Source organism: Notothenia coriiceps, unplaced genomic scaffold (genome assembly GCF_000735185.1).
Source record: "Notothenia coriiceps isolate Sejong01 unplaced genomic scaffold, NC01 NC01_scaffold00000969, whole genome shotgun sequence".
Classification (NCBI taxonomy): Eukaryota; Metazoa; Chordata; class Actinopteri; order Perciformes; family Nototheniidae; genus Notothenia; species Notothenia coriiceps.
In genome coordinates, this window is record NW_011333670.1 from 30,496 (window position 1) to 57,721 (window position 27,226).

The 27,226-nt window shown below is 41.6% G+C and overlaps 1 protein-coding gene across 1 annotated transcript in view; it reads right to left on the reverse strand.

Annotated features, from left to right (window-relative positions):
• LOC104958261 (receptor-type tyrosine-protein phosphatase delta-like) overlaps positions 1 to 27,226 on the reverse strand; it is a 64,178-nt gene that overhangs the window by 29,039 nt on the left and 7,913 nt on the right. Inside the window, exons 2-5 of the mRNA XM_010785986.1 lie at positions 21,394 to 21,607; positions 17,425 to 17,570; positions 15,536 to 15,677; positions 5,853 to 6,041 (exon numbers count right to left, since the gene is read on the reverse strand). Of these exons, the coding sequence (XP_010784288.1) occupies positions 5,853 to 6,041; positions 15,536 to 15,677; positions 17,425 to 17,570; positions 21,394 to 21,538 (622 nt within the window). The 5' untranslated portion in view covers positions 21,539 to 21,607. The remainder of the gene's footprint in view (positions 1 to 5,852; positions 6,042 to 15,535; positions 15,678 to 17,424; positions 17,571 to 21,393; positions 21,608 to 27,226) is intronic.

Sequence of the window (27,226 nt, forward strand, 5' to 3'; positions counted from 1 at the left end):
ACTTACGTTATAATAGTATGCTATACGTAAGTTATTACGTACACACACACACACACACACACACACACACACACACACACACACACACACACACACACACACACACACACACAGCTAGTTTAAGAGTGACACAAAGCACAGTGTTTTGTATCAGATCTCATGTGAGATAAAAGGGTTCTGACTTCTAAGAGATGTATGGAGGTATAAAAAGGAACAGACGATATAGTATGCTCTTGACTTTCTCACACACACACTGAAGTCAAAGAAGTTCCGATTTTTTACTTCAGTAGAAGAAGCAATACCACAAGGTAAAAACACCCAATTAGAAGTATAAGTACAGCTTTCTGAGTCACAAAAAGAACCGTTTATATAATGATCTAATATAGGCTACATTAAATAATAATGCATAGCGGTCTCTTTAAGACTATAAAATCATTATACATATGTTATATAACCGCATTATTATTCATTCATTAACAAGCCAGTAGGATTTGTACACTGGTTGTGTTAAGTTCCACATTTTAAGGGGAATTTCACTGCGAATAAAGCAAAAACTGAATTTGTCGCAATAGTATTGTCTTTTGTTAGCAGTAGAAACAATGAATACCTCAAGATATAACAATTACAATAAATAAATAATATATTGGTTGGTGTAATTTGGCTGCTTGTTTTTTTTATTTTTCTACAACTACTAAATCTAACACTTAAGCTAATCAACCTATTAGCTGCTCTCCAGCACTGTATTCACGTACACACAGTGTGTTATCCTAATGGCAAAAAAAGCTTTTAATTTTAAATTCTTAAAGACCAGCCTAGTTAAGCTCTAAAGGATTCCACAGAGAGAGACAGTGTGTGTGTGTGTGTGTGTGTGTGTGTGTGTGTGTGTGTGTGTGTGTGTGTGTGTGTGTGTGTGTGTGTGTGCGCGTGCGCGTGCGTGATACACAGTTTACACAATAGCAGTATATGCAGAAGTTTGAACATGTTTTTGGAAGCTCACAGGAGGAAAGTTTGACTTGTTCAACACAGCAAAGGGCACAAGTATGCGTTCTTTGTGTTTGTGAGCTGAGGCCCTGCTAGCTGAAGCTGTCATCCATTTGCTTCTGTCTTCCGCAGCTATGAAAGGAAAAGCAGCTCGTGTCCTCCTCTTTCCCTCCACTTTTACATCTCTCATTTCCCCACGGTACGGAGCAGAGTTGGGAGATAAACAGGAATAAATTATCTGCTCTACAAGCAGAGCCTTCTCTCCAGAAAGAGGTGGAGGCAGAAGGAGAAGAGAGGGAAAGATAGAGCGGAGGAGAGATGGAGCTGGACAGGTGGAGCTCTGCAAACAAGAACTCATCTGACAGCTGGAAGAGGCTCATATGGCTAACCATCAGCACTAATTTGAAATGGGCGATTGAAATCTTCTTTTATGCAAACCGTGTTGTTATCATACATGGAAAGAGACAGGTGTTCAGAATATATGCACGTCAAAAGGTCACCACATTGATACATACAGCGTGGACAGGCAGTGGACAAATATAATCACAGTCGGAGAGGAAAAGCAGGACAAACAGCTATAAAAAGGAAAGTGAAAGATAACAGAGGAAGAGCGAGAGCAGTGTGTTAGCTGCTGACGGACCCAGAATGAGATGTGACTTCAGTAAATTGAGCTGCTGTGAAATCGTGGACGGTGTTTAATGTCTGCTGGGCTGATCAGATGACAACAGATACTGCTAACCTGATAGCTCTGCCAGAACATCTAGGTCAAACAGATCACCTGGGCACCGGTCTCCCACCAGGGGGAAATTAACTTTAAAATGGGTCGCCACAATTAAGACACAATGTCGCTATTTTTTACCATAACACAATGTACTTAACACAATTGAAAATTAAAGACAATTAAACACAATAATTAAGGTTAGCCATACGGTGAGTAATTTAGAAGCTAATAAATAAGTCCATTAATGGATTCGGAGAAAATAAAAAAAACAGCAATTAAAGGATTTTCTTTCACACAAATTGACAAATATACACTTGCTATTAATGATCAGGTGTGAGCATTCTCTGGTGCTTAAGGCTTATATTATACTAATGAAACTTGAATTTTTTATAACTTTGAGACTGACATTTCAGGATAGCACCTGTGACAGTTTTTCACATTTTTGATAATCAAATAATTGTGAAAATAATAATAAGTTGCTACCCTGTATTTATTCTTTGCTGATTTATTTGTGCCAATTTTATTTGACACTCATAACAAATCTCATAAAACTATGTAAGCACGTAAATAGTATAACAATTTCAGCAGCAACCACTTAACTCCACATTTTCTGTCACTGTGAATATGATCTGTAAAAGGATTAGTCCATACAGCCATTTTAATTTAAGACATCCTTTTTTTATATATCCTGGATCTACACCAAAAACCCATTACTTGTTTATTTGGCCAGTGTCCTAACTTCCTGCCAAATGTCATTGTTTGTTTATTAGTCAGCAGGATATCTCAAACACAGATGTCAAATAAACAGGAACAAAAATAACTGCAGTGGCTGAGAGATTTTATGAAGCACCGGCTTCATTTTAAGACGAGAGAGCCTGCCAAAGACAAAAACAGTCATCAGTAATTTTGAAGGATGCCTGAACACAAATATTTGTAAGGGAAAACAAACATTTGCACTGTAAAACCTTATTAAGGAAACTAAAGAGATTCTTTCTTTTCACTTCACTTTCCTGTTTGCTTTAGATACACCTGACCTAATCATGACCGTTACCATGGCCACAACCTTTGATCACATCGCAGTTTTTGGCCGAGACAGGTCCATCCATTACCCAGCAGTCTACCCCAGGGTCCATATTGCGAGCCATCTGTTAAGTGTAGGTCTGCGAAGGCTGTGAGTGCTTAAGTAAACTCCCAGATATCAGTCCCAAATGTCAGAGACAGACAGATAATTTGTCATGGCTCTCCTCACGCACACCTAAAATGATGCGGCATGGACACATTGATAACTGCCTTGGTTGAGGCGTAAAGATCTTGTGAAAAGGTTAACTCTCTGTGCCATATGTTTTGTACCCTAAGGAAAACGGATTAGTGTGTGTGTTCACAACTGCCGATAGGACAGTTACCTGCAGTGGGAGGACGCCACAGGTGACGGATACTTATGGGCTGTGAAATGGCTAAAAGCCGTCTTTTTTTCGAGTGCAGTCATTGTTGATATCATTTTTCATCCTGACCCTTAGGGGCCATAACAATATTTCCAAGACCCAACAGAGAAAGAAAAAGGAAGAGAGCAAACAGTAATTGTGGCCCAAAAAAAATCCCTGGCCGCAGTCCAACGCGAGCTGGCAGCCATCCACTAAATCAGAGCCATCGCTTGGAAGGTGCCCCGTTAAACAGATTTTAGAGGAGGGTTTCATCCATAACACATCTCCGTGCTGTTTTGTGCCTAGCTCAGGTGTAATTGATTCCCTCCAAGTCATTTCTCTGCAGTGTTTGGTTCATTATACAGCACATTTTGTTGTTCAGCTTTGCGATGCTTTTGGTGATTTGAAATCCTATTAAACCCTGCGGTGAATCTCACTGAGCCATTTGTCTTGCTACTGTTTCATTGATGTGATAGGTGGCCTCACGTTCTGTAGCGGTGAATCAGTGTCATGTCTCTGGAGTGTGACACCCTACAGAGGACGCAATGAGATGAAACTTATCATGATAGATACTGTATACCAATGATATTGCAGCTCCTACTAAGAGGGTAAACATAAAAAGAAAACAAAGTATTGTTCCTAGAAGAATGGAGAGGGAGGTTCATTGTTATTTTGTTGCCCCAAGGCCACCGAGGCTTTCTCATAAATTATAAGCAGAGAATAGAGAATCATTTGCATAGTGTTTATCGCAATTATGAATACACTGCTCCTTCTGGCATGTTCCTGAGGTTTCCACTGGGCAGCTTTAAAATTCTCTCTTGTTTTGTTTTAAACAGAGTTTCTATTTTCTCACCTGCATCGTGCAGCACCAACACTGTCTGGTGACTACATTCCACCCACAACCACTGCAGAGCTTTTTACACAGATGCAATTACACTTTAGGTGTTCTGTTTATCACAGCGGTGATTATTATTATTTTTACACATCAGTAGGTTACTAGAAATCATACTAGGAAAGGGTGTGGGAGCTTAGACTGGTCTCAGCTCAGAAAATGGGCTACATTTACCAGTTCATTGTAAAATGCCCCATTCAGGTCTCACCCACTGTACATGGATGACACTGAATCTGGGTAGCGACTCTATCCTTCTCATAATCGGATTCAATTGCTTTCGAGCAAGCCCGACCAAACCTGGTGTAATAGCATTATGTATGCCGCCCGTATACTCATTTGGCTTATAAAAAGTGAAATCACAAACATAAAAGCTTAAACATTTCCTCTGCTGCTTAAATAGGGCTAATCACTCTTCCTTGCAATGCAAAACAATACTGCACCTGTACTTCCATATCTTTTCGCTTTACTTACTTAACTTTGCATTGGACATTTAGCTTTGCATAGAATATATGTTAACATGAAATGCATATTTGAAGCCGTTTCATGATTTTCTAGTTATGATTCAGCAGGAGACACGGTTTCCAACTAACTCAAAGAGAAAGCAATAATTATCTAGCTGATAAAAATCTGCTAGATACAGCTGTCATTTGATCTGGCGAATCAGTGATCTTTGCTATGAAAAACGTGCTTTTGTCCACTTCTATGTGAAATCACCCATTCTTCCGATTACTAAGAGATACGTTCAATTTTGCAATGCTGCCATTGTAAACTGCGTCCATGTTGTGCTTGACGTGTAGAAACCGTAACTAAAAATTGCAAAAGTGCAAGTTAATTTGCAGACACAAGGTTGACAGAGGGCGCGAGTGATCAGTGAGGAATTTTGGCTGACAGCAGGCAGATATCAGAGCTGGCAGGACGGAGGAGCACAGAGAATATGGATAAAGCAACAACAAAATGGTTTCGCCTCGCCATCAATTTCATTCCCCCTGAGGATGGCTGAGTGGAAAAGACTGAGAAAATAAGATTCTGCCAACTCCGGGAGACACTGTATCATCTATTCTATACAGAAGAGCATAAACAAAGCTGAACAAACTGTCTTTAGCACAAGTTGTGATTCTTCTGTTCCTCCCTCCATCTGTCTGCACGGAGACACTTTTCTCTTTTCTGGAGCAGCAGAAATGCTTCCCTCCCTCCTTTCTACTACTGTCTCTGGCAAAGTGATCTATTCAGGTTTGAAGACATTAAGCTCATTTCACACAATTCTAGGCTAAGGATAAGAGGAGCATCAGTTAAATGCCTAATGTGGAGAAATGTCTATCTGTATCTATTGATTTTGAGAAAAAGAGAATTATGGTGGTTATGGGGTAGATTGATTTTTATATTAAGCATTAGTTTCAAAGTGGATTAGCTTTATAATTGTGTGTAAACTTTTTCAACCCACTTTTAATACGTGTATACGAGATCTGCCTTTCTTTTAAATTGTGTGATCCTTTTATGATTCACAATATAAAGAGGTTTGAGCCTTTAAAGTATCATCGTACACTAATCTTTCTCCAAAATAATTAAAAGTTAATAAAAACAGCATTTTATTTTTCTTGGCTTAAGAGCGACACAGTTATCCTTTTATGAAATGGGCTTGAAAAAGGGTTTATATCCCCCAAGGATGTAGATCCACTCAGAGAGGAGCATGTAATCCCTCAATCAGAATTAAAAAATGATTAACATCACATTTAGAGCAACAGGGATTTTACTTGATAGCGATGCTAAGCCTTCGATGCTGTGTCTGTTTACTGGTTTTGGAATAAAATATCTGATAATAACTCCTTGTCTCTCCCACCTGATCGGAGCTGTTTGATGCGACCCTGGCTGCTGAAGGGGTCCACGGGCAGGAAGTCTTTGAACCAGGAGATCTCCGGGTCGGGGATGCCGCTGGCAGCGCACAGCATGGTGGCCGTCCGCGTCCGCTCCACCACCTTCAGCTGGGGACCCATGTCTATACTGGGGAAGCCGAATGGCAACAGGTCCTCTGGAAGAATGAAGAGAAGGAAAGAATATATTCAGCATGAGGAGTCAAAACACTGAGTAAGGCTGAGGCTAGATATTTGCAGATACTGTATTTCCTCATAAGAGTTGGACAAATAACATGTTAGACCTGATGATAGGGCTAACAAGGTTGAACTTGTACTCCACTACAGTTCACAGGTAAATGGTGTACCTTTACTCCACTACATTTATTTAATTCCTTTAGTTACTTTGCAGATTTGGATTAATGATGTGAATATAATCAACTCTTAAATCAAACTTTAGTTACACCTGGAGTAAATTCACAAGCTACCCTGCAGTATACAAAGTCATTCAAATTAGCTGCACCTTTACCAGCTTTGATAACACTTTAATGCCTCAATAATTATAATCAAAACATATCATATACGTATATTATTCTGAAATAGGCCAATCTTTTACTTTCGGTACTCAAAGCATATTTTGATGCTGATACTTTTCTACTTTTACTTGAGTAACATTTTTAATGCAGGACTTTTACTTGTAACAGAGTATTCCTACAGTACACTCGGGTACTTCTACTTTTACTCAAGTACAAGATCTGAGTACTTCTCCCACCTCTGAGTATAATATTAATGTTGTGCTAGGTCTCATAGCAATCCATCCTGTAGTGGTTTCACTCATTTCACTCAAACCACAACTGAAAACCTCATGTCTTTGCTGAAGGAAAAGTTTCAGATATACCAAAGTCATTTGTATGCATCAATGGAGGACCCTGAGTTTTCTGTTCAAAAGTTCAAAGTGCAAAAGTTCAAATTCAGTCCAGATCAAAGTGACGGACTGACTCACTGTCGGAAAGACAATGCCACACCTAGAGCCTCGCGGTGAGCTGAAGAGAGGAAGTGATGAAGAGGGACAGAGACAGGATCGTGGTCTGAGACAGATGGGCTTAGACAATGTGAGGATTGCTCATGCTTTATATCAGATCAAATCTACTAGGACAATAATGAAAACATATTTTTACCCCTGATTTTTTGGGACAGTTTATCTGCTTGCACAGAGACCGAGCCAACCCTGTCATGGTCCAAAACCTTCCTTTCTTTCTTCCTGTGGCGAAACTTAAGCCTTGCTCACAAACACACAGTGATATGAGAGCCACTGCTCTACCACCCCCCCCCCCCCCCTTTAACTGCAGACCCTTGAAAGTGGAGATACTGGGGAGGAGAGCGGATCCACCCTATCCTTCCTCATCAAAGCTGGGGGATTCTTCCTACAGCCAGTCATTACGTGATCTTGTAGGCGGCCCAGGCACAGCTAGGTTTTTAGCGTGTGTTTGAGTGTGTGACAGGCTGTTTTCTACAGTATAAACATACCGCTCAGTCAGCAGGAGCTTCTTAAGTGCTGCATACACACATATGTACAGCAAGCCACACACATACATACACTCCTAACCTAGAAACACAGGTGCTTGGTGGCAGTGGCAGTGAACTGTGAGTTTTTTTCCATGGTGGGGGCTGTGGTTGTAATGATTCCTGTCTAATAACTATGCAGAGAGCTGCTCAGAAACAGCAGCAGCAATTAGAAGCTGGGATCAAGAGGAGGGGCAGGGCACTGGGGGTAATAAGGACTTGTTAGCAGTAATTGTTAAAATGTACCCACGATTAGAGAGGCCGATCTGGGATGTGTCTGTATAGCGTCTGGATATGTCTGATTATGTTGGGGCGAAGCAGATAAGTGTGTGTGTGTGTTGCCTGTGAGTACATATTTGTTTCTATGGCCATGTTCTATTTAGCATTTTCACAGATTTATGCGGAAAAAATGTACAGAGACAGGTCAACACATGTCCAGGGAAATCGAGGTGTGTGCATGCAGAAAAACAGTTGCTTTCTTTTTCACATACACACAGACACATTCACACACACACGCTCTGCTGTGAATGGGATTAAGCCTCTCGGTGACAACAGTCCAGATGGCCAGACACGTAATCAAGCATCCATCAGCACGGCTGCTTCCTCCTCTCCTTACCCTTTTAACCACTTGATCCCTCTCGCTCATACACCTCCCCCATACCTGGAACTATAATTAAATATTTCCTACAGTAGAAAAGCAATTATCAAGATGCCATTTTGCTTGGATAATAAATCAAACTTACACCTGATTGTCAAGCATGAAGAAGGAACACTAAACGTTTCCTCGCTCTGAATGTGCATCACTGACAAATCTGACTCCAAACAGAGTCCAGGACGCAGACCATGGCCACATCAACGGCTCCTCTCCTCCTCCGGGCCCCCGCTATCTAACCACATGACAGACGTGTACCATCTGTTTCCACACACACTCTGCGATGGGGATGAGAGGCTGAGTGGAGATACGATCTATCGCTCTCTTCCTTTCTTTCCACAGTCATCAGCTTTGGAGAGACCCATCCGATAGGAATGTCAAGCCGCTGCTGATGGTGCGGCTGAGAGGACGATGGAGGGGGGGAAATGCCACAAAAGGCAAAAGAGCAATCAGAGGAGCGTCTGGTGAGGGGGCTGAGTCTCTGGTTAGAGCTCAGGTGGTGATCAGGCCTCATAGCAACCATCTGATATCAGCCAATTGAGACCCAACAGGAATTAAGGGACCCCTTTCACCCCTCTACTACCCCGGACTAATCAATGCTACTGATCCACCTGAATGGAGGCCAGTGGTACGGTCATTGACGAAACAGGCAGGAAAAGAAAGGAAAAAGAAGGGGAAGATCGATGGGGGGGTCGGAGGCGGGCTCCCCTGAGGCAAGGAATATGCCAGGCCTACATCTGCTCCCCTCTGCCCCCTCCCCAACCCCACCCCTCTCCTGAGAGGGTTCAGATGGTCTTTTTAACACCCCGTCGGCTACTACTACATGGACTCCCTGGCTGTTAATTAGAGCGCGCCGCTGCAGCGGGCTTGGGGTGTGTGTGCATGGATGTGTGTGTGTGCCGTGCGTGTGCTTGTAAGGGGGGTGGGGTCTGGCTCTGTATTCCAGTGAGGTCTTTATCGATGCTGCAACCAGAGGGTGGGTGGACCTTGGAATTAAACATCAGAAAGAGGTAGGGGTAACAGGAAGAGAGATGGATGGATAAATATATTCTTAGATTCTGCCATACAGTACACCAATGCCATACAAATGTGTTGTATAAATAATTTAAAAAATATTTTAACTACCTGTATTTCTTGCTACAATTAATAAATAATACATGTTCTAATTACTTTGTCTAAAAACATGCCCATGTATGCCCTTTTACAAAATATATAATTTGATGTCATTCTAAAGGGTTAAAAACCCAAAGTGTATTATGTCTGTTGATTGTGTATATAGGATATACATATTTACATATCTGTATATTGTATAATTTTATATTCGGGATTGTTGGAAATGTCATTTCGATCTCTCTGTCTGTAAACACAAACCGAGTAAGACTAACATTAAAGCTGACTTTGACTCGATAAGCCGCATTTTAAAAACAGTATATAATTTACATATATGGAAATAAGTAAGTACAATTGCCTACAATTTGCACAATCACCAGTTGAATATTTATGGCTGATTTAAACTGATTATTTTACTGCTTGTTTGAATACATGTCGTTTCAAAAACATTTATGAATTGCTTCAGTGTCATGCACAACAGTCCATTCAATTGTCAATATCTGTAAGGCATACATGCTAGGAATATCATTACATTAATATCAATTTTTTTGTATGGAGTATGGATTTTATGAAACATGTTTATAGAGCTTGACCACAACAGAATCATTCTGAGCATGGAGGAAGCTGTCAAGGTAAGTAATGCACAGTGGTAAGTGCCTTCCTAAAGAAGAAGGTTAAAGGTCCATGATGGTGTGGTGACAGAAAGACAGCAGCATAAGGGAAAAGGCAGTAGAGTACAAAGGCATAGAGCTTTCTCAGTGTGGACCATGCAATTACTCTACAATTGCAGAGGCTGCTCACCGAGTGCAGCCTAAAGTATTTCATGCTACTGTGTCTTCAACTATCCAAATACTCAACAGGAAATACCGGAAAGTCCTTGTTCATGTTTCGATGGAATACCATTATTCCAGTTGTTGCAATTAAAGAGTTAACGTAGACATAAAGTAAAGATGCGAACATTTCTAAAAGTTCAATGCACGTCTGAAACTCATGATATAAGAGATGCATGAGGCACACAATACAGCAGAGTAAATTAATAAGTATCTATCTGTGAATTTCAACTTGTAGGACTTAACTATGTCCTTGTACAGGTTGCAGAAGAGAGCAAGAGGTCTGCAACATGATGGGAGCAAATAATGCTATTACACTAAGAGTTTCAGAGAGCAACCTTAGAGGATAATGCAATCTCTCAAAATGATAATTATGTCAGCATCTTTACATCAGTGTTGAATAGAAACCAGATGACTATGTAACCGCTCTTTAAAAAGGTACAGTTTGTGAGAAACTGTGACTGAGTGATGGTGCTGTGTTTCTACACTGTACAGGTAAAGAGAAGTGTGCACATACTTTAATTCAAGTGTAGGGTCTTCCTTAATTATATATTTAATTTATATATAATTTTGTTTTAGTATAAGCCCTGTTTTTCTGCATCAATGCTGGCTTTACATAAAATAAATAAAAATAAGTTTTGGATTTAGTTTCTAATATATTTAAAATAATTATTGGCATATGAGCTTTAAATATCCTCTCATGAACTCCACATTAAGTGTCCTTTTACTGTTAATGAAGAATGCAAGAATTAGCTAAATTACAAGTGATAACATAGTATGTGAGGGATAATGTGCAGCGAGCCGGTCATCATTGGGAAATGAACCCCAACAGGGCGAGCAGGACCCAAACGCAGAGCTGAGGAGTGTTGAATCCCCCTGAAGGGCTTCATCTCCTCTTTTGCTTTCCTTTCCCGTCGGCAGTCCAGCCATCATGTATCCAAATTGTTTGTGAACTCTAAATATATATCAATGAATATTTAAACTGATGCTGTTTGCAATCGGAGGAAAAGTAATGTGTTTTCTTGACACAGCTTACCTTGTTACATTTGTTGTATTTCTTTCTGATTGATATGATTAGACTCGATCCTAGAGACTATGTTTATAGCGTCTTGCAGCATTTTGTTAAAAATAAATAACAGATGATAGAATGTTTACAGCAACGAGTATTTAACTATTTAGCGTCATAACGTTCACTAAGAGATAGCCGCAGACACACACTCTGTTCTGCAGACAGACATCGCCCTGCAGACAGTTAGTTGCACCGGGCATTTAAGTACAGTTCACTGGAGAGGAGAGCAGGGGGCTTCAGGTATTCAGCCAGGCTACTGGATGAGTCAGCGGCAGCTTGAAATAGATACTGCAGGCATGGCCTTGATCACACTTTTCCCCAAATGAATCATTTATCAAACACAAACACTGCCGCACAAAAGTACCGCTTATGCCTCATCTCCTGTTTAAATTGATAAGACAGCCTATGGAAAAATGCGCCATGTGTGTATAAACACTGTGTGTGTCAACAGCTTTCGGCGGAACATTGGCAAGGACCAACCAGCATTGTTCCCTGGAGCTTTGTGTTTGTGTGTTTGTGTGTGTCAAGAGGTTGAGAGCTTTCATTTTGGCCTGGTTATGTTTGCAGAAGGGCGATCAGGCCTGGTGCCCAAAACTAGTCGGTGGAGCCAACCAAATCTGGGCAAATATGCAATTCATGCATCCGCGTGCACGCACACACAAACACACAAATACTAGGACATTCAGACACACAGTCAAACACATAATGCATATGATGCAAACAAACAAACACGATTCCAGGTTTTCCTTTCCTGTCTCTCTTTGTATTTCCCTCATTCAGCCGAAGACAGATACGCCCACGCGCAAACACTCGCTCCGCCACAGAAAATCATCATTTGTCCTGGTTAAGAAACAGGTTGCCTTTTCATCTTTCAGTTCATTTCAGCGGGGAATGGCCACGTGGATGAAAGAAGCCTAAATAAAAGGCGATCTCAGGATGCCTGATTCAGGATGAATCTGCCAGAGCTCGGCAGTCCCCAGAGGCTGTAATGCTTTGACTCCTATAGACTGCAGGGTGGCTGAAGGGGAGCACTTTAAATGCTAATGCGCCTTTATGATAATAGATCACAACACAATGCAGAATCGGACTTAGCATCGTCGATGAATCCCACCAATAACCAGCGTGTCCCCACCATTCCCTACTCTCCTCATACATATCCATCAGCCGCAGACTACACACACAAAACGAGGCCCCACGCTTAACACTCTATTACAGACAAACATGCATGATATTACACTGCAAGAAAAGGATGAAGGGAATACAAACTAAGCAGGGGTATACTGTATATGATGAAAGCGCCAGTTCTCTACTCAAGGAGAGTAATCCTCTTGCAGGCTGAGTTGAAACTCTCAGCTGCTTCCATACCAAAATGCTGCTTGAGTTTACGGCCTGCCAATGCAGCCTGGGGGGAATCACTGATCTGACTCTGTTGTTCATATGAAGGGTGTTTGCCGTGGTGGCAGAACATCTCTCCTCCCCCTTCTCTCTCTCACCCCCTTCCTCCCCCATCCCTCGCCTCCCTTTCTCCTAAAATGGGACACTGGAAGTGAGTATAATCAGGATTACCCTACACAAACCAGTCACACACACACACACACACACACACACACACACACACACACACACACACACACACACACACGCTCATAAACAAAGAAATCCATGTGCATGCATCCAGACACATACAGAGCTGCAGTGATGAGAATCTCTCGCCCACCAGAGGTTTTCAAACATGCAGAACTGCAGATATTCGCATCTCCTGAAGGCGAAACAACACAACTGCAGTGTATAGAAAAGAGCAGCTCTGGTGGAAAAGGGGATGGAGCAGATTCAGAGGGTGAGAGGGTGGAGGGGGGAGCAGCAGAGAGCCTGTACAAATGCAAAGGGGGTCGGAGAGAGAGAGAGTCTGGATAGACAGTGAGGGACAGGCAGAATGGATGGCAGAGAAAATGAAAGAATGAATAAAACAAGAGAGATGAAATTAGAAACGGACATCGCTGTCGGCCAAAGAGGAGGCTGCTAGAGTCAAAGACAGAGACATATAGTCAGGGGAAAGAGGAAGGGAAAGAAGAGTAGGTAATTGGATGAGAAGGGTGATGGGAGATGATGAGGGCACAAAAATTCTCCCCGACCATAACCTACCACATCTCTGTCCATTAGGCAGTCTACAGAGCAGCAGCTCATATCCTGTGGCCAACCACAGGGCCCTTACATTGTACAACACTGCTATTAGTGTTGGTCTACCATTATATAAAATGATGAGATGAAACACATCAGGGGATGAAAAGACGTTTCAAGGCTTCGGTCAGTAATGGAAAGCCCCCTCTCTGCTTTAGTGGTTGGTGGACCTTTTATCCAATGAACCGTGTTTTGAAAATACTTTTCTGCACTTAACAGCATTTTTGGCTTACGTGATCTATCATACAGTGAAGCCCTGCGCCAATAGTGAATTGCAGGAGTGTAGGGCTTTTGGAGCATACTGTCAAATAGGCAGAAGCATTGAGTTATATTTTTTCAGGTACAGAGTTGTGTGAGGGAGGATTTCTCGAAGGAAATGTCCCAATCTTTTTCTTCACATGTTTCTGGTGGCTGGCATTTGGAGCACTTAAAGGATTGAACATGCTTGAAATCATCAGCACAAGAGATCAACATGTGCTTTGCTGAGGAAAAGTTAAAAGCACAAGCCTTTTAACAAGAAAAATGTAAGTGGACTGTATTCATATAGTGCCTTTTTTCCTTACCAGACAAAGGCGCTAACAGTAGACTAGAGCAGGCATGTGTTAAGGTAAAGCTTTTTAGAGACATAGATACATTCAGCAGTCTAAACGTTCGGATTCTGAATCAATCTCTGATGCATTTGATAAGCTGTTTTGTTCCCATTGTAAGAAGGCTAATACTATAGAACTCTCAATTGATCAAGGACAGTGCTGCCTGTGTCTCTATGGCAACACATTTTGATCACTAAAATGACACTTCGGTTGTAATCTGGGGTAATCTGAACATAATCCTCACAGCATCAATATAAATGATGATACCGTTTTTTTCTGTCATATACAATGACCACAAAGTAATATCAGCTTTTGGTGAAATTTGGTGAATTAAATCGATATACAAATCATAAAACAGCCCAGCTCCTTGATTTGCAACATTGCCCACAAAAACCCACTCACACCAAAGATACCTAACACCATATGTCAAACTCTGTTGGTTGACTTTTTGATTTATATTTATTTTTTATCAAACTAGTTTATATAATATCGCACACCACACACTGTTGCTATCTGTGTGCTATTGGTCTGTATTGCAACATGTAAAAAGTATTACATTATGGCTACTAACTCCCAATCTGGGTGTTGCTTTGGGTCAAATATTGTTTCATCCATCACTGTCTTATATTCTATTTCTCAGTTGATTCGGAATTGTCACAGAGGCAACAGGGGACGTCACGGTACACAGATCTCAGTAAGAGAAAAGTTTACACAAACAGGAGGAGGCCCACACGGCCACACACACTGAGAGGCTTGCCCTCGAGGTGTACTTTGTGTGGTAATGTGCTTTAGATTGGGGCTGTGTGTGGAGAGATGACGGCGAGGTAACAGATGGACAGGAGTCTATTCCCTGGGCTACAAGCCTTCTGCTTACCACACAGCTCTGCCAACTCCACAATCCTCATCCATCTCATGCACTTCTACACTGCCTCCACCACCACTCCTCCGACATCCCGTTTCATCTCTATTGTTTCACACCATCCTGTTGTGTTATTTAACTCGCCACCACCTCCTTATCCTCCATCGTACTTTTTCTCACCTCTTTTCAACCTCTTCCTCCCTCTTTATTTCCCTTCCTCAATTTCCCCTGCAGTAATGGGTGATGTGCCAAACTGAGGCCTAATTCCCTGATTTTCCTTCATGTAGTAACAGCCCAAGCCGTCATCCTTCTATTTCTGCTTCCTTTCCAGCTGTGCTGGTCAGAAGCCAAGTGCTCAGATCCTGGGCTTGCAGCCACATGCTGCAACTTTACTTCATGGCATGTTATAGCACCACATTAGAAACGTTTTTATCCAAGAGCACATTAGATTAACACCCTTACTCTGCCCAGGAAGTGCAGTGATTACAGAAAAAAAGAGATGCTGAAGTGCCCGTCAGCTAGCACGCTAGCTAGCCCTCTCTGTGGCCAGATCACGCTCTGTCGCACTCAGAGGGACTATAAAAAGAACAGTGCACTGGAGCCTGCTGTGAAGGCAGGGTGTGGCATGGCTCCATTGTCCCATCTACAGCTGACAGCCCAGGGAACCAAAGAGAACGGATGAAACCAGGTTTGTGAACGTGGAAATAAAAGTGCCACTCGAGTGGAAAATAATGGAGAGGTGTGTGTGTGTGTGTGTGTGTGTGTGTGTGTGTGTGTGTGTGTGTGTGTGTGTGTGTGTGTGTGTGTGTGTGTGTGTCTCACCTCTAATAATGGCCAGCTTTGCAGTGACAGACACCTCCCCTTCACTGTTGCGTGCCACACACTCGTAGATGTTCTCGTCTCGGGGTGCTCTGAGAGGCTGGATCCTTAGCACAGCACCGGCTCCCTCATCAAACTCTACAGTCTGACAGCCAGAGAAGCACAGGAAGAAGGCATTAGTAAACAGATGGATTATTATAATAACTAGAATTTTTAGTATAATGTATCATCAATTTAGCATAGTACCCCGTTACCAAAATAATGTGATATTAATCATTATAGTGTAATATTCTATTGATTGCCTTAAGGAAATTATTTTCTTTTTTTTCCTTTTTTACTTGCCCTCCCCTTCATGAGGTCAAGCACAGCTAGCGTTGCTGGAGCTGCCGGAGATTCAGTGGCCGTTTCTCAATCGCGAGGAAACTGGCTTCCAAGCCAATATTTCAAGGATACTACGTCATCGAGTGCCGCCGAAGGACTGTTCCAATCTCCAGCATACTTGGAATTCCACCAAAGCCACGTCCTTGGTTTGGGGGTAATTTCGAGACTGCACATGGGTAGACTTCGCGTCCTTCAAATCCCCACAATGCTTTGCGCACGGACCAATTTCAAAAACCCTTGCGGAGAATGGCTGAACCGACGCAGCACACATTTACATGTAAGTATGTAGTGGCGTAGAACATGTGTTGGTAAATATGTTACTTTGTTGCATTTGTTATCACAAAAATGTGTTCCGTGAAAGTAAAGCAAGTTCATAATTAGATAGACATCGTGAGGTATTTATTTTCGGCACAGTTTATGTTGAAACCGTTAGAGAGAGTGGCACACTTGTTAGCCTGTTCCATTCTTCTTTGTTTTCCGAAGCCGTGGCTTGGAAGTATACTTGCTTCGTTTCTGAAGGAAGTGACTTGGAAGTATGCGACTACCAAGCCAGTATCCTCGCGATTGAGATTGTCTTCGCAAATACACTTTAGCAAGGTAGATACTTACTTTTGGCCTCTCATGAGATTGAGCATTGTTGAACAGCCTGCTTGATTGCATATAGCTCAGGGATAGCAATATGAGCAAAGTATCATGCAATCTGCTTCATATTTTTATGTCCATGTTGAAAAGTGCCCTTTAGCTCATTTGCAATGAATAATCTTCAATCATCATTGATTGAATTATTTTTTTTATAACTAAACTATCATTTTGTAAACTGCCCTGATTAGCTCTTAAGGCAAACATGTGCTAAAAAGACTGACACCACTGTTGTGTCTGTGCTTTATCTTTAGGAGGCTGTGGCTCAGTGGGTAGTGCACTGAACTTCGAATCAGGGGGTAGCAAGTTCGAGTCCCACTGAAGTCAGCATGTCGTTGTGTCCCTGGGCAAGACACTTCACCTCAAATTGCTCCGGTGGGGATTGTCCACAGTACCGAGTATGTAAGTCGCTTTGGATAAAAGCGACTAACAAATGACATGTAATGTAATTTATGTAATCTATAAGCAAAATCAAAGGGTTAGCTTAGTTTAGCAGCTTATTGGAAGCATAGCCATTTGTCTGTAATGCTATGCTAAGCTAGTCAACACACATACAGTATATTGGTACATACTCAGTTTGTACAATCTTGTACAAAGATAGGGATATCGATCTCATGAAACTGAGCAAAAAAGCCAATAAACCTATTTCACATAAACTTAGAAGATAGAATTCAAAACCGAAATCTAACAATTATATCAAAAGCAATAGCAGATCTAGCATGAATACAAAAATATCTACTGAATCATAATCTAGGCAAAGTAATTCCAGCTGTTTTCATTCACACATCAATGCATCTTGATTACTGAATAAACTGCTCTGTATTCATCATGCTGCTACAGTAGGAGTTGAGCTTGTGCATTGTGACAACCACCTCGATACGCTGGGAGTTGACCTTCTTGCCCTTCTTGTTCCAGTAGACAACAGGCTTGGGACTGCCACTGGCCTGGCACACAAATGATGCCACACCCCCTGACACGCCGATCTGGTCTGTGGGCATCTTGGTGAACTTTGGGGAAGCTGAAAGTCGGAGAGAGGGAGGGAGAGGAGAAGGGAGAGAAAAACAAGCATGAAAATTGATACCTTTACCCTTACATCAAAGTGACTCCACAGCTGGCAACAACCCCCTGCTGACCACACCCCAATTCACTGCCAGTGGCCAGTCAGGCTGACTTGTGCTCTTATGGCTGCGTGTTGTGCTTACTTCCTGGGTATCATCTAGAGGACATGTTGAAGGACTTCCTGTGGGTCATAAATAAAAGATGGGGTTGGGCTTCAGAGGAACATCTCTCTCTCCCTCCCTCCCTCCCTATCTCTCTCATTGCCTCTCGCTCTGCTCCAGGGTGGGCTACCCTCGCACTGCATGCAGCAGGCTGTCATGACACATGAGTGTTTCACAGGTAGGCGAAGTGTTGGCTGCAGATTTACAGCATATAATTGGTTTTAATGTATTAATATCAGAGGTGTCATTTTGTGCCTGCAGTCTAAGACATACATCTAAACTTCAGATTCTGATGATTTTAGGAAATACAATGTATTCACCAAAATTAGTTTAGTTCATTAATTTCCAGCTTTGCTCTAGAGAGAGGGATGATAGGAGAACTATTTTATCTGTTATGATAAATCTGGTGTGGGTTGAATAATCGCAGCAGTTGCCTTCTGTAAGAAAACAGCAGTTTCCGAGTCAGATATTGAGCCAACAGTACTGAACCTATATTTTTCACAGTGGCTGAGTCAGATAAATCAAACAACTTCATGCACCCACCCTTGCTATCCATCTGTGGCCTGTTGCCATGGTGCCCAGCTTAACTCCTCCTCAGCTACAGATTCACCACTATCCATCAGGGTGAAGTCAGGATGACCCTTACCATAGCAACCTGGGTCCCTCCTCCCACTCCCCCAGTGTCTGGGTGGTTGAGGTCCTAGTGTGTTGATTCACTTCTACTCTGAAGACAGAACAGGAACAAAAACCCGCTATCAAGCAATCGCTAGCAGATTCAAAAGCCTTTTTGCACGATGTTTCCGCCCCTGCTCACTTTAGTGGCTAACCGGCACGCAGACTACCTTATAGTTTCCCTGCAATGGCTTAACAGTAACTGGAATAACACTGGGCCAACGCTTTTCCTGCGCCTGCTACAATGTGCTGTGCCTCTAAAGACCTACTCTGAATGTCAGCAATAAAGTGGTTTCATTATATGCTTACCATAATCCTCAACAGGAAGCTGGTAACATATAGTCAATCAGAACAAATGTATGCCCAACATTTTAGAACTCAAGAGGGGGATATTTCCTGCCTATAAGACTCTTAGAAAGGCTAACAGGGTATTGAGAATTGCCTTTTCCCCCTGCCAACAATGTGAGAATGTTAACTATCAACAGCCTAAAGGAAATGTCATGGCTGAAATCGGTCTTTTCCTGGCTATAGGATTACGAATGAATTTAGTGTGCTTCTAACGGCTTCTACATGGGTTTCAGTGGCTTCGTGTCCAGAAATGTGTTCTCTTAAATGCGCATCAACACCAATCCTCATACAAACCTGACCCCACTGGAAATGTTACCACTTAAGCTTCTTCTAAAAGCCAGGAGGAAAGCACTGCAAGGCACCAGATCTGGATGGATTTGCTCCGAACTGAAACCTGTTATGATCGGCAGGTTCTAGAAAAATGTCTGGAAAGTGGGGGCCTAATGAAAAGCTCTGCCTCTTTAATAGTAGGTTTCACTCTGTTGAACTGGAACGGGCAGGTCTATCACTGGTCTGCCAATGAATCACCTTTGTAACCTGCAATCATCTGTCTGACGGACTGAATAACGCTGGGACAGGAAGGCATAGTGTAATATCGTAGTTAGGATGCCATTTGAACAAAAAAAGTCTTTGGTACAGGATTCCTTTGTCATTTTGGAAAAGTTATTTTAGGGATATTATTGTAACTCATGCTGAAATGTTGTATTAACTAATGCCTTTAAGAAGCAATACTGTTACCACAGCTGTGGTCTGACAAGCCTTTAAGCTGCTTTGAATAATGCATCCCTTCCTGTTTTTGTGTCTTAGCTGTCAAATCTGCTTGCATCTTACAGCCAAATGTGTCCAACAAAATAAATGCTGTGATTCAAAGATGATGAGGACAGTTGGAGGATGCTGTGTCGTTGAAGGATGGAAATTTGAACACATACGACAAACAATTGAAAGGAACTATTCCTAGCTTCATTTGCATGGTTCTAACATTGTTTGTGTTGAAAAGTTAAAGTAATAGATCATTTTAATGAGGGAAATATTAGAAATGTTTTGCATAAATGTCCCACACTTAAAGGATCATGTCTGAAAGGAATTAATTCATTTTCTAAAAAGGTGGAAGAGATTTGATTTTAGTCGTTTGATTTAGAGAGACAAGAACATCTCACAATTGAGGACTCTAAGCTCTTATTCTGTAAACAAATATTCACAAAAGGGTAAAGTTGCAAGAAGAAATAGCAACATTGAGCATGAGCAAAGCATTTTTTTTGTTGAGGGAATTATATATTTCTGCACTTTAATTTGCAAGCTCTGCAGGAAAAAATGTTGTTAATGGAAGAATTTTTTTTGGATTGTTTTCTTTTATTGAGTACACTAGGGAGATATGGGAGATGGAGCTTTTAACAGCACTATCTATTCTGCAGGGATAAACATAGGTAGTCTAAAAGCAGAGATAGTCAATACTACAACCTTTTAAGTTATTTGTTGTGTTATTCTACCTCTCCACTGAATATTAAAATGTTTCAAAGGATCATGGCCTCAAATTGCTTATATGGATAGAAAATGAAAAATAGATTAGACAGTCCCCATTTCTAACTGTGTGAAGTGCTATCTCCATCTTTAGCCTGTATCCTCTGTCCATGGTTATATTATTTTCAGAGCAGTGATGGCGTGTCTGTCTGTCTGTCTGTCTGTCTGTCTGTCTGTCTGTCTGTCTGTCTGTCTGTCTGTCTGTCTGTCTGTGTGTGTGTGTGTGTGTGTGTGTGTGTGTGTGTGTGTGTGTGTGTGTGTGTGTGTGTGTGTGTGTGTGTGTGTGTGTGTGTGTGTGTGTGTGTGTGTGGACTACTGAGGCAGGACATTTGTGGAAATGTTTTAATCAAGGAGATGATGAGAAACATGCTGATGGGACCTCCCGGCTTATCAAAACATATTAACAACGGCATAGTCCAGAGCTGATTGCATACCTTTATACCTCACATATACTGCTTTAAAATATGCAGCACTACTTGAGAAAAAGAGACAACAAATTATCTTACTATCTAACTAATTTGATAATCAATTGAGAAATCATTAAATAAAAATGCTTTCTGCAGAAATAGAAAATACTGTTTTCAGCGTCTCAATATGAAGATTTCCGGACCTTCTCTGTTTTTATTTTTGCGAGGGAGTAGGGGTGCTCAATTAATCGTATTTAATCGCAATTGCGATTATGGCTTGCAACGATTACGAAAACAACGCAATCGAAACAAAACGATGATTTTTTTATTATTATTAATTTTTATTTTTTCAAATTAATTTTTATTTTTATTGTTTTTTCAGTTGAATTATACAGGGTAATCAACTGTTAAAAACATACTGTTCACATGTTTTTTCTCCGATAAATTGAAGTTTTCAAAGTAAATGGATAATCGTTTTTAATAATCATGATATCAATTATTGACCCAAATAATCGAGATTATGATTTTTGCCATAATCGAGGAGCCCTAGGAGGGACATTTAAAAAAAAAGATGTTAACAGACTAAACAAGAAAAGTTATCTGGAGATTAATGTATAATGGAAAAAATCAATAGAATATTTAAAAATAACATGGATGGTTGGATAGACAGTCATACCTGGTGCTCCACACACACTGCTCAAAGGGCCAGTTAGCAGGATAATGAAAGGCAGCAGCAGACCCAGGGGAGAGGGGCTAGAGCGGAGCCCCAGGATAGGCCTCCTGCATCGGGCAAGAGCTCCACCTGTCCTGGACAGAGGCATGGCTCCACCGTGGGTTGGTTGGAGATGACGTAGATATGGGTAGGGCTTCACTCAACAAGGGTAGGCACTCTGCTGAAACAGAAAAAAAACATGAAGGTCAGCTGAAATGAATGAAAGGCATCTCTTCCACCTCTGATTCATCGTACTGCTTTTAGAGCGACATCTGAAATGTCAGTGCACCTAGAGGAAAAGGAAACACATACAATATTTCATACAGATATAGAGAAAGCATCCTCATGAAGAAAATTAAAGACAAATTCATGCTAATGCAGGATTAGGTCTTTCGATTTAGCCAGAGCACTTCTGATTTGGGATTAACAGCTCAAGCAGGCCAGCCCTGACTGAACTAATACCAGAACAATAGAGCCACTGCTCAACAACTAAGAACAAGGAGAAGACTGAAATAGTTTTCGCCGTACTGCTTCTGTATTAATAAGTCTCCTTTTCTAGTGAGCCGTGAAATGAGCAGAAATGATACCGTTTTAAGAGTTGTTTTTTTCTCCCTGAGACAACCCAATAATTTAATTTAACTTCAGCTTCTTAGCATTCAGTATTTCACTGCGCTGGTGGCACGTAGAAGTGTTAATGCAATAATACATCCGGACTGTTCTGCCGTAATGGAAAACACTTAAACAAAGAGGATTGAGGGGTCAGTAGCAATGCAGCAGAATTCAATCACACCAAATGTATCAGAAACTGCTGCTTTATTGGATATTGCCCCTCTTGTTAATCCTGAGCCTTCTGAGAGATCTCCGTCAGTGTCCTCTCTCTTTCCTCTCATAAAGACACTCACACGAGGAGGCACGCATCTGGAAGTCTGAACATAATTCCGCTCTGTCTGCTTACAGAGACTTAGACAAGCTGTGTAGAAGCTCCCTGTCTGAGAGTCAATAAGTTCACAGTCCTATCGAGCTCTCCCGACCCCCGCCCCCTCGCCCGATGTGTCAGAACCCAGGTGGGGAGGCCAAATGAGAAAGGAGCCTTTGTTAACCTGTCATATATCACATAAATACATGTCTCCCTTAAGTACCAGCGCAAGATAACATATATGCTCTAGGGGAGAAATAAAATGCATTCACAGGTGACAGGCCACATTGTGAAATGCACATAAAAATGTGCAAGCACCCATGAGCGCGCCTTCAGCCTGACACCTCCGATGCATGGGCAGAAATGGAGAAACAGGGATGGGGCCGACCTTGATTCGCCTTTACTAAATCAAAGGGGCATTTCTGGTGAGTTCCATATTCAAAGACTCCTCCAAACACTTATTGGGCTAATGACCTGCTCAGACACATTACTATCTGCCAGCTCCTACACTAAGAATAGCTCATTTGAAAACATGGCCGCCTATCTGATGAGGGCTCATTTTCGCACCGCTTTGCCCTCTTCTTATCAAGCTCTGCGTAATAGAGGTTGAATAGAAAAGCTTTCAGCGTCCCCTTTTCAATTGAACAATGTGATAAGAAAAATCAGATCAGGGCTCATTCAAGCACTATTGGCAGCATGTTAAGTAAATTCTCCTCTTACGGAAACTCAATTTGCCACCGTTAATCTAACTAGGAGGACTGCTCTGCGTGGAGCCACATGGTCTCTGAGACATTAGGTACAGCTCCTAGGCTGCAGTGTGTGCTTCCTCTGTCCTGTGTTGTGGATTAGCCGGGGCCTTTAGATTTCTATGTGACCTCAGTCTAACCATATCTCTCATTCTCACTTTATCCCCCCCACCCTCCCTGTTGTCTCTCACCTGCTGACAAAGCCCTCATTGCTCTACCTCCACTAAAGTCGCCCACTAATCCTTAATCTTACCCACGTCTCACTCCTGCATTAGTCGTCATATTCCTGAAATCTCCTCTTCTCCCGTCCCACCTCATCTCATCCTCTCATCCCCTCTCCGTCTCGCCCCCCCCCGTTAACCTCTTCTCTCTCATATGCCATCTCCTCCACTGCCCCCTCATTCATCTGCTTCTCTTCCGATACACTCTCTAACCCCTGCTTGTTTCAGAATCCTCTTCCTCTCCCCCCAGCTGACCTGCTCCAGCTGTTGTTGGTCCATTGACACAGTTCAAACAAAAGGGTTTAGAGAGCATCCTGCAGCTGTGGATGTTCAGAGAGCGAGCCAAGACAGAGACACAGACGGTCTGGGCACGTCTGCGCTTTGTGCTAATGGCGTTTATCTCTTTCCAACCACGCTCCTTCTCTCTGGACGAGAAGATAGAGAGCAGCCAATGCACTTTGCTTGTCACAGGAGCAGAATTAAAAAGGTGTAAGCATCCTGTGAGAATATTCTTATGACTCACGCCTACCTACAGCCCCCTCACAGTTATGACAACCTGCTCTCCACCATCATCTGGCTCAGCATCCACAGAGAAGGCAGCAGGAGTTTGTCTTATTACCTTTGCAGCATGACAACACAGATGGTCAGCCAGACAGATAGATTGATGGGGGATACATGTGCTATTTATTACGGGGAGGCTGATAATGACACCATAGCTCAGGTGGTGAAATGTACACCGGTTATTGTGCTCCATCACGCTGATGAAATAACATTGTTTGTTTAGGTGGCATCCAACCTGCCCCTGCTCCACTGGGAAGATGACATGTTTTGTTTTTCTCACCTCACCACACCCCACCCCCCCCCCTCCTCCTTTACCCATGATGCTTTACACCACAAGTGGGTTGAGATGGTCTCACAAGGCCTGTCTCCATGACAACGAGCTACGATAGAAAAGACCAGATCTGTTTCCTGCGGCACCATGCTAGCAGTGAGATAGTACACCTGATAGGAAGCTTGTGTTCTTTTTATTTCTTTAAGCTTTAATACTGATCCAGTGCTGAGAGCCTATGTGTGTTGTGATGCTTGAGGGACCCAGCTCAGCAAAAAAACAAAACATCAGAAAACTTTTTTTATTTATATTTTAAGGGAACACGATGGAAAGGGGAAAATAAATATCTGTGCAGTGCAGTGCACCAAAGGGTTTGAAAAATAACATAACATTCATGGTCATTTGTTCTCTATCAAACTTTTGGAAATGATTCTGAACCCATAACATAGACTTATATATATCATTCAGAGTAAAATAACCTCGTCTTGAATTATGCATGGCTTTTTAAGCCATGGACAGGAAGAAGTTTGGAGCAGTAACCGTATATTATTCAAGGAGGGACTAGGACTGACATTACCTCACGTTAGTTAGGATCCTGGAGGTACACAACACTCACGAAATGTGGACACACACACACACACGGCAGATGGCAAAGCATCATGGGGAGATTGGCACTCGCTCTCACACTTCCCTTCTCACTCTCTTAAACACACAGCCCACAGACACACACATTTACAGACAGACACACACACACACACACACACACACACACACACACACACACACACACACACACACACACACACACACACACACACACACACACACACACACACACACACACACACACACACACACACACACACACACACACAATGAAGCAAGGCTTACTGCAGGCATGAGCTGCACCGCCCTGGTTACATTTTTAGCAGTGAAAATAAACTATCTAAGGCTCGGCTCTAACAAGAAAACACACCTGTCACTCAAATAGTGCGATTCTTTGCCCTGAATATAAATGACTCTGCAGGCTCGGTGCTTCGACTAAATCTCCATCAGTCTTAATGCAGCAGGATGCTTAAATTAGGACTAAAGTCGCTAAATATCCAAACCGATACAAACAATGTTATCATGGGAAGTAATGACACTATCAACAACCCCAAGCGGAGGCAACTATTTTCATCACTGGTCTGAAACTATAAATAGGGGGACGCTGGAGTTTCAATCACATATGACTCATGCAAATTGCAATCTCACACCGACCTGTGGGTACGGAAGGAAAGCCTTTTTATGTCATTACGTCTTTAATTACTAAACTAAATCATAAAGGAAATTACTAATTGAACAGATACATCCTTATCTTACTTTCTTCTTCATTTATATCTTACGCTTCATTTATAACATATATTATTATAATAAAGAATCATTGTTGGTAATCTGAATTCCTTCTATTGGCCTCCTGGTTCTGGTATAAGGTATAATTATTGAGTCTTTTTTGTTTATAATGTTTTGTTGCATTTAAACGTTTTTTTTTTTAAATTCATGTTGTGAGGATGTTACTTTTCCACACTTTCCATTTCCTTTTTTGATGAGAATGTAGGTATTCAGGTATTGTGGAGCGTGCACTCCTCTGTATGAGGGCTTTCAAATCTCTCTTTATAGTCCCCTGTGTCTCTAGTCTGGGACGTTCCCTTTTAATCTTTATTATGTGATCATCAGAAAAACCAGCATGATGTTCCTATTATCATGAAATAATGATATCCGAATCACAAAAATAGCTTTCTTGCGATCAGGAGAAAACGGAATGTAAAAATGTTATCCGCCCACGTCCTCTCTGGCTCTCTCTGGCAGGGAGTGTGAGCTTTTCTTGAGGCCACATTTTAATTACCTAAACACCTGCAGCTACCAGGGTATAACACATGTTCAGTAAACATTTAAATACATTGAAATGCCTAACTTCTGCTGATGCAAGAGATTTTCTAAACTATATACTTTGATCTGGCAATCCCACTGCACATCAGCACCTCAGTAGAATGACACCAGCGTGACAAATAGCACATTACTAAGTAAAACTTTCTTTACAGTTTTGTTTATCACAACTCAAAACAACACTTTGATTCGTGATTAAGGAACAAATGAATTTTTGGAGAAAGAAGCACGACTCAAACCTTCTCCCTTGTCATAATTTGCCAAAAAAACAAGTTTCTATTTGACCTCAATCTCTGCATGTCTAGGACATAGCAAAGCTGCTGCAGCCCAACAATAGTGCGGCAAACATACACCCCCGCATCTTAAAGGCACACCAAGGTCAAACAAACCAACACATCTAGAAAGAGGCATCCAGTAATGGGTGCATTGGCTTCGGATGAGCACAGCAACAGATGGACTGGCTCCTACAAAGCAGGAAATTTATTACAAAATAAAAGTACATATATGGCAGATTATCAGAGGGGATCAGCACAGAAGCAATGTTGTAAAAGTGTTGTAGGCTGAGTGAAAGTCACAGTTAGAGCTACGATGAGGAATCAGTTTCAGTCAATCTTAACCCTTCATTTAAATTAGACACTGTTATATCACACATCAAAACATATTGGTGGTAATATATTATAATGTTCATTTAAATTACATTAATTATTCTGTAACCATTATTGAAACAACTAATGGTCCTTTAATTTATCTCTAATGTAGGGCCACCTGTTTTCTGAGTTGCTACATTCAGCCACTAACTGCTATGCACACCACAATAAAAGGAAGTCATTTAGACTAAATCTAAACTAAATGTTTTAAAGAATAAGAACAGCATATAATTTATCAGCTATAAATACTATTTCAAGTCTTGCTTGTAAAAACAGGCCCAAATGTACATCACAATAACAGTTGAATGGTGTGTGTTGCATTTCTAGTTTTTGACATTCAGCCACTAACTGCTATGCACACCACAATAAAAGGAAGTCATTTAGACTAAATCTAAACTAAATGTTTTAAAGAATAAGAACAGCATATAATTTATCAGCTATAAATACTAGGGATGTAACGATACCCAAAACTCACGGTACGATAATATCGCGATAACAAGTCCACGGTACGG